The sequence below is a fragment of the Mangifera indica genome, chromosome 15, assembly GCF_011075055.1.
Source record: "Mangifera indica cultivar Alphonso chromosome 15, CATAS_Mindica_2.1, whole genome shotgun sequence".
Taxonomy (NCBI): domain Eukaryota; kingdom Viridiplantae; phylum Streptophyta; class Magnoliopsida; order Sapindales; family Anacardiaceae; genus Mangifera; species Mangifera indica.
Genome location: NC_058151.1, coordinates 9,424,344 through 9,437,619, shown reverse-complemented (window position 1 = coordinate 9,437,619; position 13,276 = coordinate 9,424,344). Strand labels below are relative to the sequence as shown.

Here is a 13,276-nt window from a genome sequence, read left to right as displayed (position 1 = left end):
TGAGGTAGAGGATGGAATGGTCCTAAGTTGCTGTTTCGCCCTCTCTTTGAGTGGATTTGTATACGGGGTGTGAACCAGTAGACCCTTCCGGATGATCCGGCCATGGGCTGTACGAATCAGCTACATGATCCTAAAAAATAATTAATTCATCATTTCCTCCTACGAAACAATTAGCATTAATCGATTTAGTTGACCTTTTTCATGTATGCGAGAGGAGATTTAGCTAGAGAATCTTGAATCACAATCAAGTCCACCATGCATGCTCCCTCGGCGGACTGGAAAATTGTAATTTTGAACATCTTAGTGACCAATATATACAAATATTTATATACTAAGTATAATTGATATACCTCAATATGGATGGCCTCAGAAACATCCTCCTGGAAGTCTTCCTCTTGTGAACCAATATCCACTATCTTTTTGGTTGAGCTCGGGATATCAGCAAGTAACCATAATCGCTCGTCCTAAAAAAGAGTCAAACCATCATTAAATAAACAATATAATTGAAAAGACAAATCGATCAATAACATTTTTTAAAAAAAGTTAACCTCAACTTCCGGAGAAGGTGTTCAGGGAGAACCCTCAATCGATAATATATCAATGCTGGTTCCCTATATGCATGAAAAAGATAAAATGGTAAATGATATTTCATATAAAATACAATATCTATAATAATTATCATACCTTAAGTGGAGGATCTGAAGCAACTAGAGATCCGATTGGATGACCTTCATGAGGAAGACCCTATATGAATATATATACCCTATATTAATCAATAACCAAACAATCATAAAAATAAAGTTTCATTGATAAGTGACATACCTCAGTTGGGACAGGTGATGCAACAGAAGGGCTATTCGGTGCCTTCTTCTAGCAACTACCTTAAGATAATAGTAATGATAACTTAATCAGTGACATTTCATATATAACAATACTATAATATAATAACGACATTTAACATTAAATATAAATTTGAAATGTTATACGAACCTCGTGTGGCTGATGGGATGGGATGGTATTGCGATATTAATGGGGGATGTCGGTCGGATATTATCGTCCCTCTCCTATACGAATGTAATAATAGTTGTCAGAATAATAACACTGTAGACATTTTTTATAAGTAATAAATTAGAAGTGGTTTTACAACCTGTGCGACGGGGGCTGGATATATACTCATGATGATGTTCTCCAAACGAGTCATCCAATCTTGTAATCGAGTCATACTGTCACGTAATCGAGTCATCTAGGAAGAGATATCGTCACGAAAACTCGATATCTCACGTAAAATCACAGCACCCCAGTGCACTAATATAACATCTAATGTATAAATACTAGGTGATACGAATGGGGGACACTGCTCAGTGGTATGATGGATAGTACGGTTTTCTACTCTAGGATGGTTTGTCATCCATAGGCTCTGAACTACAGGGGAACATAGAGGCTGCTCCATAACAGGAGGCTGAACAGGCTCTTTATGTGTCTCAAAAGTCTGGACGGGTACATCTGAAGGTCCTGAGTTTGGAGAAGCCCTGTCTCCAGTCATGAGAGGAACCGAAGAAGATGAGGAGGAATTAGCATCGGGTAAACTAGTGTACTCATGAATCTCAACGTACCATGGTAAACCCTCTTCGATCGATGATGGACGAAGAGGGAATATGACATCCTCCTAATGATGAAGATATATAAATCAAAATAATTGCAACATATAATGAATTAATCGACTTATTAATTAACGAATACATACCGGATCACCAGTGAAAATACGACCTATATGAGTCCAACTAGGGACGTCTCGCGTACGCTACCTAAACATCCGTGGGGACGTATAGGGATCGGCAAGGTCAATCCAATCGTATAACGTGTCCAGAGTCTCATATATCCAATACTGTAATATAATCATTTACAATTTAAATAAATCAATTCATATTTTTTTCAATTAATATATATAATCAATAAATTAAAACTAACCTGAAATGCGAAAGGAAATCCGTAAAGGTCGTATCTATGCATCTCAGGCATCCGTCTGAAGCACACTCTATCACTCGCCTGTGACATAGACTCGTATGTCATCTGCCACACGGGGACACCCTAGGGGTAGGAATTAAACCCGTCCAGATGATCAACCAACTATAAATACTCTGAAGACACCTTCTTTTGTCGATCATTCCCCAACAAAACCATGTGAAAAACATACAATAAGGCCATCTTGACAGTGTCAATATCGTCATCCGCCCATGGCCTCGATAAGAAAACACGCTCTAGGTCATGATACTGCACCTTCGGATAATCTTGAAAGTATGTATCTCTGATCCTATATTTGGAGGAGTGAGGAATATATAAAGAGATATCAATGCGTTGGCTAAACAAAAGACCCATCACCAAAGCAAACTCAAACGGGCTAAAACGAACATCAACCCCGATAATCCAAAACCAAAACTCGTCTCTGACAGAGAAGTGATGTAACTGCCGTAGTAGAAATGAATGAACTAATATACCAGAGAATTTGGTCTGGGGTAAACGAAGAAGATACCCAAAGCATGTCTTCTCAAATAGTCATAGCTGTTCTAGGGTCAGTGTAGACGTAATCTTAGATAATGTTGTGCATTGTGCACGATATATCAGATCTGTCTGAAAGTGTCTGGACTCATCGGGGATTCGCAGCTTGCTTTCAACACATTTTCTTTTACAAGAAATATCCTGCGAAAATTTACAAAATTTGTTAGTCATTCATAAATAGCAAATATGTAAACAAATGTCTTCATGAAAAACTCATAAAAAGATAACAAATAAAAAACAATAAAAAAGGTGATCGCAAAATTTTAAAAATAAGATTTTAGGATTGTAAAACAATTAAAAGAAAAAAACGAAACTGAAATTCGAATTTTATACGTTAAAATACCATAGAATATTAACAATCAAAAAATCAATCAAAAATCTGAATAATATGAGTCGATATATCATAAAACGATGAAATTCGAAAAAACAGAACTAAAATTCAAATTCTAAAAGTTGAAATACCCTAGAATAGCAATAATCAAAAAATTCTTTAGAAATCTGAAAAATATGAGTCGATATATCGTAAAATGATGAAATTCAAAAAAACAAAACAGAAATTCGAATTATAAAAGTTGAAATACCCTAGAATGACAACAATCAATAAATTCTTTAGAAATCTGAAAAATATGAGTCGATATATCGTAAAACGGTAAAATTCAAAAAAACGGAACTGAAATTTGAATTGTAAAAGTTGAAATACCCTAGAATGACAACAATAAAAAAATTCTTTGAAATTCTGAAAAATACGAGTCAATATATCGTAAAACAGTAAAATTCGAAAAAACGAAACTAAAATTCGAATTATAAAAGTTGAAAAACCCTAGAATGATAACAATCAAAAAACTCTTCAGAAATCTGAAAAATACGAATCGATATATCGTAAAACGGTGAAATTCAAAAAAACAAAACTGAAATTTAAATTCTAAAAGTTGAAATACCCTAGAATGACAACAATCGAAAAATTCTTCGGAAATTTAAAAAATACGAGTCGATATATCGTAAAATGGTAAAATTCAAAAAAACGGAACTGAAATTCAAATTCTAAAAATTGAAATACCCTAGAATGACAACAATCAAAAAATTTTTTAGAAATTTGGAAAATAAGAATCGATATATCGTAAAACGGTGAAATTCGAAAAAACGGAACTGAAATTCGAGTTCTAAAAGTTAAAATACCCTAAAATAGCAACAATCGAAATTTTTTTAAAAATCTGAAAAATACGAGGTCATTACATCGTAAAATGTGTTCGAAGGCATAAAAATCAAAAAACTTAATTTGAAATTCGAAAACTACATATTGAAAAATCTTAAAACAGAAAAAACGGATATAAAATTTAAAAACTACACGTCGAGAAACCCTAGATGTGAAAAATATCAATTTACCCCCTGATAAAATTTCTATTACAAACAGGTACAATATTTATCCCTTATCCCCTCAGTAATTTTCGAATCTATTATCGCCCCTGCAGTTTCAAAATAGTTCATTTTCACCCCAACAGCCCACTGTCACATGACAAATTTGAGAAACACCTACAGTAGACTAAACTATGCCGCCCAGATCCCTAATGTTTTAAAAAAAATGCTTAACCCCCCTAACCCACTGTCACAGTAGGAGTGTTCGTTTTGACAGTGGGAAACCGTCGGCTGTCGACACCTTCAGACGCATTTTTTGACCAGAAATCGATCATTTCAGCCTCCAATTTCAACATAAATCGAATCTACATAGGCTATAACACAAAACCCCTCAACCAATTCAACGAAAATAGCCAAGAATCAAAACATATTAAGCATTGTTCAAAATCGAAACCTAAAATTTCAAACTGTAAAATCTCACTCAAATCTCAATAATATGAATAATAACTTGATTCAAACAAGATTACTGAAGATATACTAACCTTCTTGACCATTTTCGATCGTTGGAAAGCAAGAAAATCGTCGGAAATCGACTTGACAGTGGGACGACAGTGGACAGTGGGAACAAATGCGATTTTTCTTTGGATTTGCACAGTGACAATGGAAGTTTCACAATGGAGAATATGAAAATTTGCCTTGTTTATATATAGGGGTAGTTTCGACATTTCATAAAAGTTGGGCATTTTGTTTTAATCTGAATTTTTTTGGCAATTTCGCTTAAACCCCTTTACTTTTGGCTATTTTTTATAATTTTCCTTTAAAAACTAACAACTTCACTCCTGCTTAAAATTTTTTAACTTTGAAAAGTCACATTTTACTCTCTAATTTTTTTTTCACCCCTCTCGCCATCATATTCAATGCCGACGACCTCTCTTCTTCGCCTTACACCATTGGTCGAAGTATGGGAAGCAATATGGAGCAGATTCCTTCATTAGAGATGAAGAGATATCCAAATCTCTTCGTTGACAAAGAGATATAGAGATCTCTTCGTCTCTGATAAAGAGATCTGCTCCAAATTACTTTTCGTGAGTCAGCCAATAGTTTAAGGTGGAAAGAAGAGATCGTTGAGGCCAAAGATATTGACTGAAGTAGAGAAAAAAAAAAAACGTAAGGTTTGAGGGAGGGGAAATGCGACTTTTCAAAGTTAGAAAACTTTAGGTAAGGATGAAATGTTAGTTTTTAAAACTTAGGGGGGGAAATAAATTAATTTTATTTTTTTAATATTATTAGTAAAATAATGATTTTACCGCTACCTTTAATAGAAAATTTTAACCCCAATTGGTCAATGGGTGGGATTTTGGATTTTTTAAACTTGTGGGTGTGGGTGTAACTTTAGGAACACATCAAAACTTGGGTGGGAAATAGTCCTCTAGCGTATAAAATAAATACATAAATCATATATCATTATATGATTGAATATAATTTTATCTTTAATTTAAAATTATTCATTCATATGTGATGATATAGCCATGTTAATGAAGGCGAGACACTGTAGCCTATTGGGCCCAACCCATTACTATTGAAAATATTGAAAAATTAAAAAAAATTATATAGCAATTGGCTTCTACAGTTGCTTCTGCCACAAGTAGAAGTTAGAACAACTACTGACTTGATTTTTTTAATTTTTAATTTTTTTCCTCCTATATAAACAACTCAAATCTTGTTTATTTTCTAATTTTATTTACAAATTTCTCAATCTCAATTCTTTCATTATATTCTCAATCACATTTTCTTTCATTAACTTTCTTCCAAAAATTGTTTGAATTCGCAAATAATAATTCTCTATGTTTATAATTTTACTTTCATTTCAATTTTATTATTACAAAATATTCTAAATATATCCAAGATCAAGTGAATTCAATCCATTTGAATATTATTTATGTAGATAATTGGTATGGTATATATATATATATTATTTATGTTTATAATTATATAGTTTGTAAATGAATTTATTTATAGTATGTTAAATATTTTTCATCATATAACCACAGTATTTCTCCACCGTAAGCAAGGGATTATAAATAAAATGTTTGGGTATTGTTCTTGGTTTTAATAATTGAAAAATAATTTGTATTTGAATTTTTAATCAAATTTTTATTTTTAAAATTTGTTTAAATGGGCCAACCCTAACCCGATTAAGGCCCAGCCCAACCCTATATATAAGGCTAGGCCTTAGGCCTTAAAAATTTCATGGGCCTACCCGAAGGCCCAATCGATGGGCTCAATGGGATGAGTCAGAGCTAGCCCAGCCCATGGACATCTCTATAATAACACACCTTGACCTATGGATACCTATATGAGGACACATAATTTATATATTTATTTATTTTATTTATTCAAAATATATACACATAGATTTATTAAATTATTAAAAAAAAAAGTTTTATTGAATTAATCACACTTTTATGACAATATGATTTTTATTATTTATTTCTATAATTTTTATTAGAGACATTTTATATAAATTTATAAAAATAATTTGTGTTGTATACTTGCACACAAAAAAAAAAAAAAAAATGAAACAGATACAAGAGCAAGTGCAAAGAGTGCAAAAAGTATGAATGCGAATGTTAATGCAAAAGGTGTGAAAAATACTCAATTTATTATATAAATATATTTTTATATCTTTTATGATAACATAAGTGCAAGAAGTGTGTTCTCACACTTTTGTATATATATATAAAATATTTATATTGTATATATAATATATAATATATATATATATAAATATATTTATATATAAATAATTATATTTTTTATTATATAAAAATATTTTCATTATATAATAAAAATATTTATATTATAAAAATAATAAAAGTATTTATACATACATGAGTGCAAGAATGCTCTCACACTTCTTGCACTCATGTTTACAAATATTCATATTTACATATATTTACATTTCTCACACTTTTTGCATTATTTGCACTTGCATTCTCACTAGCACTCTTCGCATTTGCATCATATTTGTTTTGCTTTTCGTTTCAATATGGACATATCAACAATCAAACTACAAATTAACCTGTTTTCGAACAAGTTTGTAAATATTTTAATTCATAAGTTATTAAACTTACAATCAATGTTATGATGTTAGGGTATGTTACTGACGAAAACGTTGTTGAAGGAAAAAAAAGACTGAAAAAATGTAATTACTAGAGAGGAGTATTATTGAAATAATTATTGAGTTTGTTTAAAAAAGTAAATTCATTAAAAGTTTGTCTAAAAAAGTTTAGATGCAAAATTTTGTATCTATTATAATTAATATCCTTTTATAAACTCAAAAACAAAATTATACATTTTTTCGAAAAAATATTTGAAAATATAATAAAACTATATATATATATTTTTTGTACATTTATATATATATATATATATAAATATATACACATATAAATATATCATGATATAATTAGATGATTTTAAATTAATTATAAGATAATATTCAATCATATAATAATATATTTATATATATATTTACATATAAAAAATAGATGTACATAATATTATTCATAAAAATATTATTATATTAGGTTATTACAATATTTGTACAGTATTTACATTCACGGAGTGGAAATAGTAATTTTGGAGACAAAAAAAAGAATTAAGATATCAAGGGGCGAAAGCAGAGCAAACAGCAAGTGATGGGTTCTGATTAAACCCAGACAACAGAAATTTTCTCATTTCAAGCGGCATTAATATCAACCAAACCACTCATTTCGTACTCTCTTCCTAGGAGTTAACTGTTTCTTTAATCATCTATCTTCCTGCAAGTCTGTCACAATCACAACTCTACTTTCGTTGGTTTTACCTCTGGGTTCGTTCTTCTTTATTATTTCATTCATTTGGGTGGAGATGATTTGTGTTGTTGCTCAAATGGGGATCGTATCTTGTTCTTATTATGTTTTGTGGTTGACTGATGAATAGATTGTTTTTAGGAAAACCCATTTCAGAAATGCCCATTTCATATTCGTTTTACTATTTTTGTTGTGCTGTTTTTGTCAAATATGTTGATGAATTTATTTAAATTTAAGTGTGGTATTTGTGAATGTGGTGATTTCCTTCTGGATATGCACTTTCCTTTTTTTTTTTTTTCTTTCGTGTGATTTAAATGGTGGAAATAGAAACATGTTAACGCTAATAATTGGTATCTTTATAAACGATTAAATAAGTATGCGTTAGTTTATGAAGATAAATGTTTTCTGGAACATGCTTTTCATTTTCATGTTATATCAAAATTGTCAATATAGAGCTTTGTTGGTGTTGTGGACTTAATCTATTTGATTTTCGAATTAAAGGGATTTATTGGAATAATGGATGCAAAACCTAAGAGGAGAAATATAGCTGAGAAAGGAGATACAGCAGAGGACTTGGTCCTTGCAACTTTGATTGGTAATGGGGAAGATTTGGGACCTATTGTCAGACATGCATTTGAAGCGGAAAGGCCTGGAGCACTTCTTCAACAACTCAAAAGTGTTGTCAGAAAGAAGGAATCTGAAATCGAGGAGCTTTGTAAGACCCATTATGAGGAGTTCATTCTTGCAGTTGATGAGCTTCGAGGTGTCTTAGTTGATGCTGAAGAGCTGAAAAGTGTCCTCTCAAGTGATAATTATAGGTTGCAAGAGGTTGGGACTGCTCTATTGATCCAACTTGAGGAGCTTCTAGAATCTTATTCAATTAAAAGAAATGTGACTGGAGCTATTAAAATGACAAAGACTTGTGTACGAGTGTTGGATCTTTGTATGAAGTGTAACAATTATATTACTGAAGGCCAGTTTTATCCTGCTCTGAAAACTGTTGAACTTATTGAGAAAAATTACTTGCAGAATATCCCTCTTAAGGCGCTCAAAATGGTGATAGAGAAGACAATTCCGATAATGAAGTCCCATATCGAGAAGAAAGTTACAAGTCAGTTTAATGAATGGTTAGTTCACATTAGGAGTTCTGCAAAGGATATTGGACAAACAGCAATAGGTCGCACTGCATCAGCTCGTCAAAGAGATGGGGAAATTCTGGGTCGTCAAAGGAAGGCCGAGGAACAGAATCTTTCAGGGTTTGGAGATTTTACATTTTCTTTAGAAGTTGAGGAGATTGATGAAGATTCCATTTTGAAGTTTGATCTCACACCACTTTATCGGGCATATCACATCCATACTTGCCTTGACCTCCAAGAGCAGTTCCGTGAATATTACTATAGGAATCGATTATTGCAGCTCACTTCAGATTTACAAATCTCTTCAGTACAGCCATTTGTTGAATCCTATCAAACATTTTTGGCTCAAACTGCTGGGCACTTTATTGTTGAGGATCGAGTCCTGAGGACTGCTGGTGGGCTCTTGTTGCCTGATCAGGTTGAGACCATGTGGGATACAGCTGTATCTAAGATGACATCAGTGTTGGATGAACAGTTTTCTTATATGGATTCTACAACACATCTTCTCCTAGTGAAGGATTATGTAACTCTTCTTGGTGCAACTCTTAAACGGTATGGTTACAAAGTGGGCGCTGTTCTTGAGGTGCTGGACAAGAGCTGTGACAAATACCATGAACTTCTTCTTGAAGAGTGCTGCCTGCAGATTACTAACATTCTCTCCAATGATACTTATGAGCAGATGGTAATTAAAAAGGATACTGATTATGAGAATAATGTTCTGTTGTTTCATCTCCAGACCTCAGATATAATGCCAGCTTTCCCATACATTGCACCATTCTCCTCAATGGTGCCCGATGCCTGCCGCATTGTCAGGTCATTCATTAAAGGCTCTGTTGATTATTTGTCTTATGGAATGCATACTAATTATTATGATGTCTTAAGAAAGTATTTGGACAAATTCTTGATTGATGTTTTGAATAAACTCATGCTTAATACAATTTATGGTGATGCGATTGGTCTATCTCAAGCCATGCAGATTGCAGCAAACATAGCTTTTCTTGAAAGAGCTTGTGATTTTTTTGTCCGACATGCAGCCCAACTGTGTGGGATCCCAGTTCAGTCTGTTGAAAGGCCTCAAGCTACTTTGACGGCCAAGGTAGTCTTGAAGACCTCTAGAGATGCGGCTTATATTGCTCTACTGGGTATGGTAAACACCAAGTTAGATGAGTTTATGCAACTTACTCAAAATATCAATTGGACTCCAGAGGAGACATCTGTGAGTGGGAATGAGTATATGAATGAGGTCAGAATTTACCTTGACACAATTTTGTCAACGGCACAGCAAATTTTGTCTTTGGATGCTTTGTATAAAGTTGGGAGTGGGGCATTTGAGCATATTTCCATTTCTATTATAGCAGCTTTTCTTAGTGATAATGTCAAGAGGTTTAATGCTAATGCCGTCATAGCTATCAACAATGACTTAAAGATGCTAGAGAATTTTTCTGATGAGAGGTTTCATAGCACTGGTTTGAGTGAGATATATAATGAAAGTTTCAGAAGATGTTTGATAGAAGCACGACAATTGATGAACCTTTTGTTAAGCAGTCAGCCAGAGAATTTCATGGATCCTGTGATAAGGGAGAAGAACTACAATGCTTTGGATTATAAGAAAGTGGCAAGCATCTGTGAAAAGTTCAAGGATTCTGCAGATGGGATTTTTGGAAGTCTATCAAACAGAAATGTGAAGCAAAGTTCTCGAAAGAAATCTATGGACATGCTGAAGAAAAAGTTGAAGTACTTCAACTGAGCATGATTGCAAAGTCTGTTTTAGAAATAGTAGTTATATTCTTACATAATTTTTTTCTTTTCTGTTTGATGTTTAAACAAAACTAGTTCTTTAATTTTCATTGTGAGTAAATTCTTCTAGTGTAGTTACTATAAATTACTTCTCTTATGGTTGTGTCATCTTCTCTTGAGACCACATTGCCTCCGTGTATATGACAACTCTTTTTGGTTGTTGTGTGAAAACATTTGTGACAGCCTTTAGTCCCATTGCAGCTGGAATCTGCTTGGTGCTTGTTACACCTTGTAACTTCAGTGGTTCTTTACCTACACGAACAAGAGAAGCAAGAAGGTTATTTCACTTTGTGAAGGTTGCTTATTGTTTTCGAATAGATTTTAGAGTCTATTTAAAGCTATATCACATACAATATTTTTTAGGTTTTCCCAGAAGAGGTTCATGGTCTAACAAGCACCTCAAAAATTAGTTAGTTTGTTAGATGACAGAAGAGGTGACATTTGTTGAATTTTCACAGAAGGATGGTGCTTCATCCAATCAGCCATCCATCCATCCATCCATCCATCCATCAGGTCCTTGGTTTCTGTTGGAAAAGTCTGATTATGTTCCTCATATTTTCTTTTTCTTAAAATGGATGTAATTAGCCATGACTGCATATGCCTTGTGATGAGTAGAATATGTTCATCAAAATAGGTTTGTCTCCTCATACCTTTCTCAATTAAGTTTGCTTTGCTCATCTTTTTCTTCTTCAGAGATAGGAAATATGCTTAATACATCAGTTCTTGCTGCGTGTTAATGGTGGTTTGAGCTTGAGTGTCAGATTTCCCAGGAATGAATTTTAAAACCAGCACCAGTAGCTGCTGTTGGTTTCATTCTTGTAACTAGTTATTTATTCTAGAGAGATTTTCTATAAACAAACTGGAGAAAGTTTCATCATTTTTCAGTTCTCTACATGTAAGAGACATCTATTGCATTATCCCATATTAATAGCAGCTACTGTTTCATGTTTTCAGGAGATTTGTAGATGATTTTGCTAGTAATATGGTTATCGAATCCACTAGGAAAGCCAGGAGCTTTAACAGAGAATTTCACCAACTCCACTTCAGTTATTATTATTATTTTTTTCAACCTTGAAGGGTAATTCTTGTTTCAGTGATAGTATCCATCTTGCATTTTTGGTTAACATGAAATCGACCTCCTCGACTGATAGCATTGACCTTTCTTATGGTTTAGTTCTTCAATCTTCTCAGACCTTCCTTTCTATAATCTTTTAATGGAAAAAATTTGATAAAAAAATATCAGGTCCAGAGGTCTGCGTGCTATTCAATAAAATTTCTCCGGAGGTGAATGATATCAACTCTCTTTGATCAAGGTTGGATTCAAATCGAATCGAGTTTAAGCTCGGTTCGATTTGCATATAATAGAGTTCGAGCTCTTTGAAGCTAAGCTTGATTTTGTTTCAAATTTGGTTCAACTTGTTTCAAGTTCAAATTTTTAACTAAATCGTTATTAAAACGACGTTGTTTTAATACATATTAATCAAAACGATGTCGTTTTATATCAAAAATTTTAATTCACAAATTTGATGAATAGCTCGAGTTTGAAAATATTGGCTCGAGCTCGTTTGAGCTTGTATAGGGTTAGTTCATTCTAGATTTATTCGAATTGAATTTAAATTCGAACAAACATAGTTCGAATCTAGCCCTACTTTTGATCATGTATAAGGTTTTAATAAAAAGCAGAGGGAGCATGGTACGTCATTGTAGTGGGTCGTGTTGCAAGCATGGATTGCAAGTCTACAGGCTAGCCCAACAAAACTCACAATTGTGCAGGTCATTTTAAAATAATAAAAAAATTAAAATTAAATAATAAAGAAAATATAAAAAATTATAAATTTTTATAAGAAATGAAAATTTTAGATTTATATAAAAATTAGTTAAGCTTTTTAGACCAATGACACATATATGAGATAATCGAAATTAAAGTTTGGTTGAATGAAAATTGATATTTGAATCTTTATTTATAATAGATAAAGAAAATTATTAGAGTGTGTTTTTTAGATATGGGACACTTTTCCAAAAGTGCAAAGTCTAAGTGTAAAAGTATTCCACATATGAAGAATACAATTCAACAACTTCGTTCACTCACTATATATAAAGGTTATGTTAAATATAAGTTTCAATCAAACTCAAATTTTAGTTATTCTATATATGTGAGATTGATCATAAGGATACAATTCATCCATTATAAATAAAATTTTTTTTAATCATAATTCAACTTTCTAATATGTTTTTTTAATTAAAAAACATAATTTAAAAAATAATAAAAAATTATTTTTTATTAAAATTAACTAGTTAGTCTGATAAAGGCTCATGAGTCAGCTCGTTAAGTGGTCTAGGGTCATATCGCGGGTCTAAGAGTTTTAGTGGATTGACTTGGCCCACAAACATGTAAAAGGTGGCTTTATTTGACCCACTATTGTGTCTAGTTGAAAAAATACCTCAGATTATTTGAATACAAGTAAACTTAATAAAATTTGACTTAATCCATTAAGCTGACACATCACAACATAAAAAAAAAAAAATATATCAAGTTATGGTTCTGAATTTTCACAAGAAAAATACTTCAAGTTAGGTTTA

General features: G+C 32.3%; 1 protein-coding gene and 1 long non-coding RNA gene across 2 annotated transcripts; one reads left to right on the top strand and one right to left on the bottom strand.

The window, feature by feature from the left end:
* Nucleotides 1-7,582: 7,582 nt before the first annotated feature.
* LOC123198215 (exocyst complex component SEC15A-like) lies at nt 7,583-10,804 on the top strand. Its single transcript, XM_044612881.1, has 2 exons — nt 7,583-7,783; nt 8,265-10,804. Exon 2 carries the CDS (start codon nt 8,280-8,282, stop codon nt 10,644-10,646), a length of 2,367 nt encoding a protein of 788 aa, XP_044468816.1. The 5' UTR covers nt 7,583-7,783; nt 8,265-8,279; the 3' UTR covers nt 10,647-10,804.
* LOC123198216 lies at nt 10,635-11,654 on the bottom strand. The gene is made up of 2 exons (XR_006497986.1): nt 11,347-11,654; nt 10,635-10,948 (listed from the first exon to the last, which is right to left on the bottom strand). It is a non-coding gene; the product is annotated as an uncharacterized LOC123198216 (long non-coding RNA).
* Nucleotides 11,655-13,276: the final 1,622 nt, after the last annotated feature.

Excerpts from the sequence above, each read along its gene's own strand:
- LOC123198215 (XM_044612881.1), top strand. The coding sequence starts at position 8,280 with ATGGATGCAAAACCTAAGAGGAGAAATATAGCTGAGAAAGGAGATACA.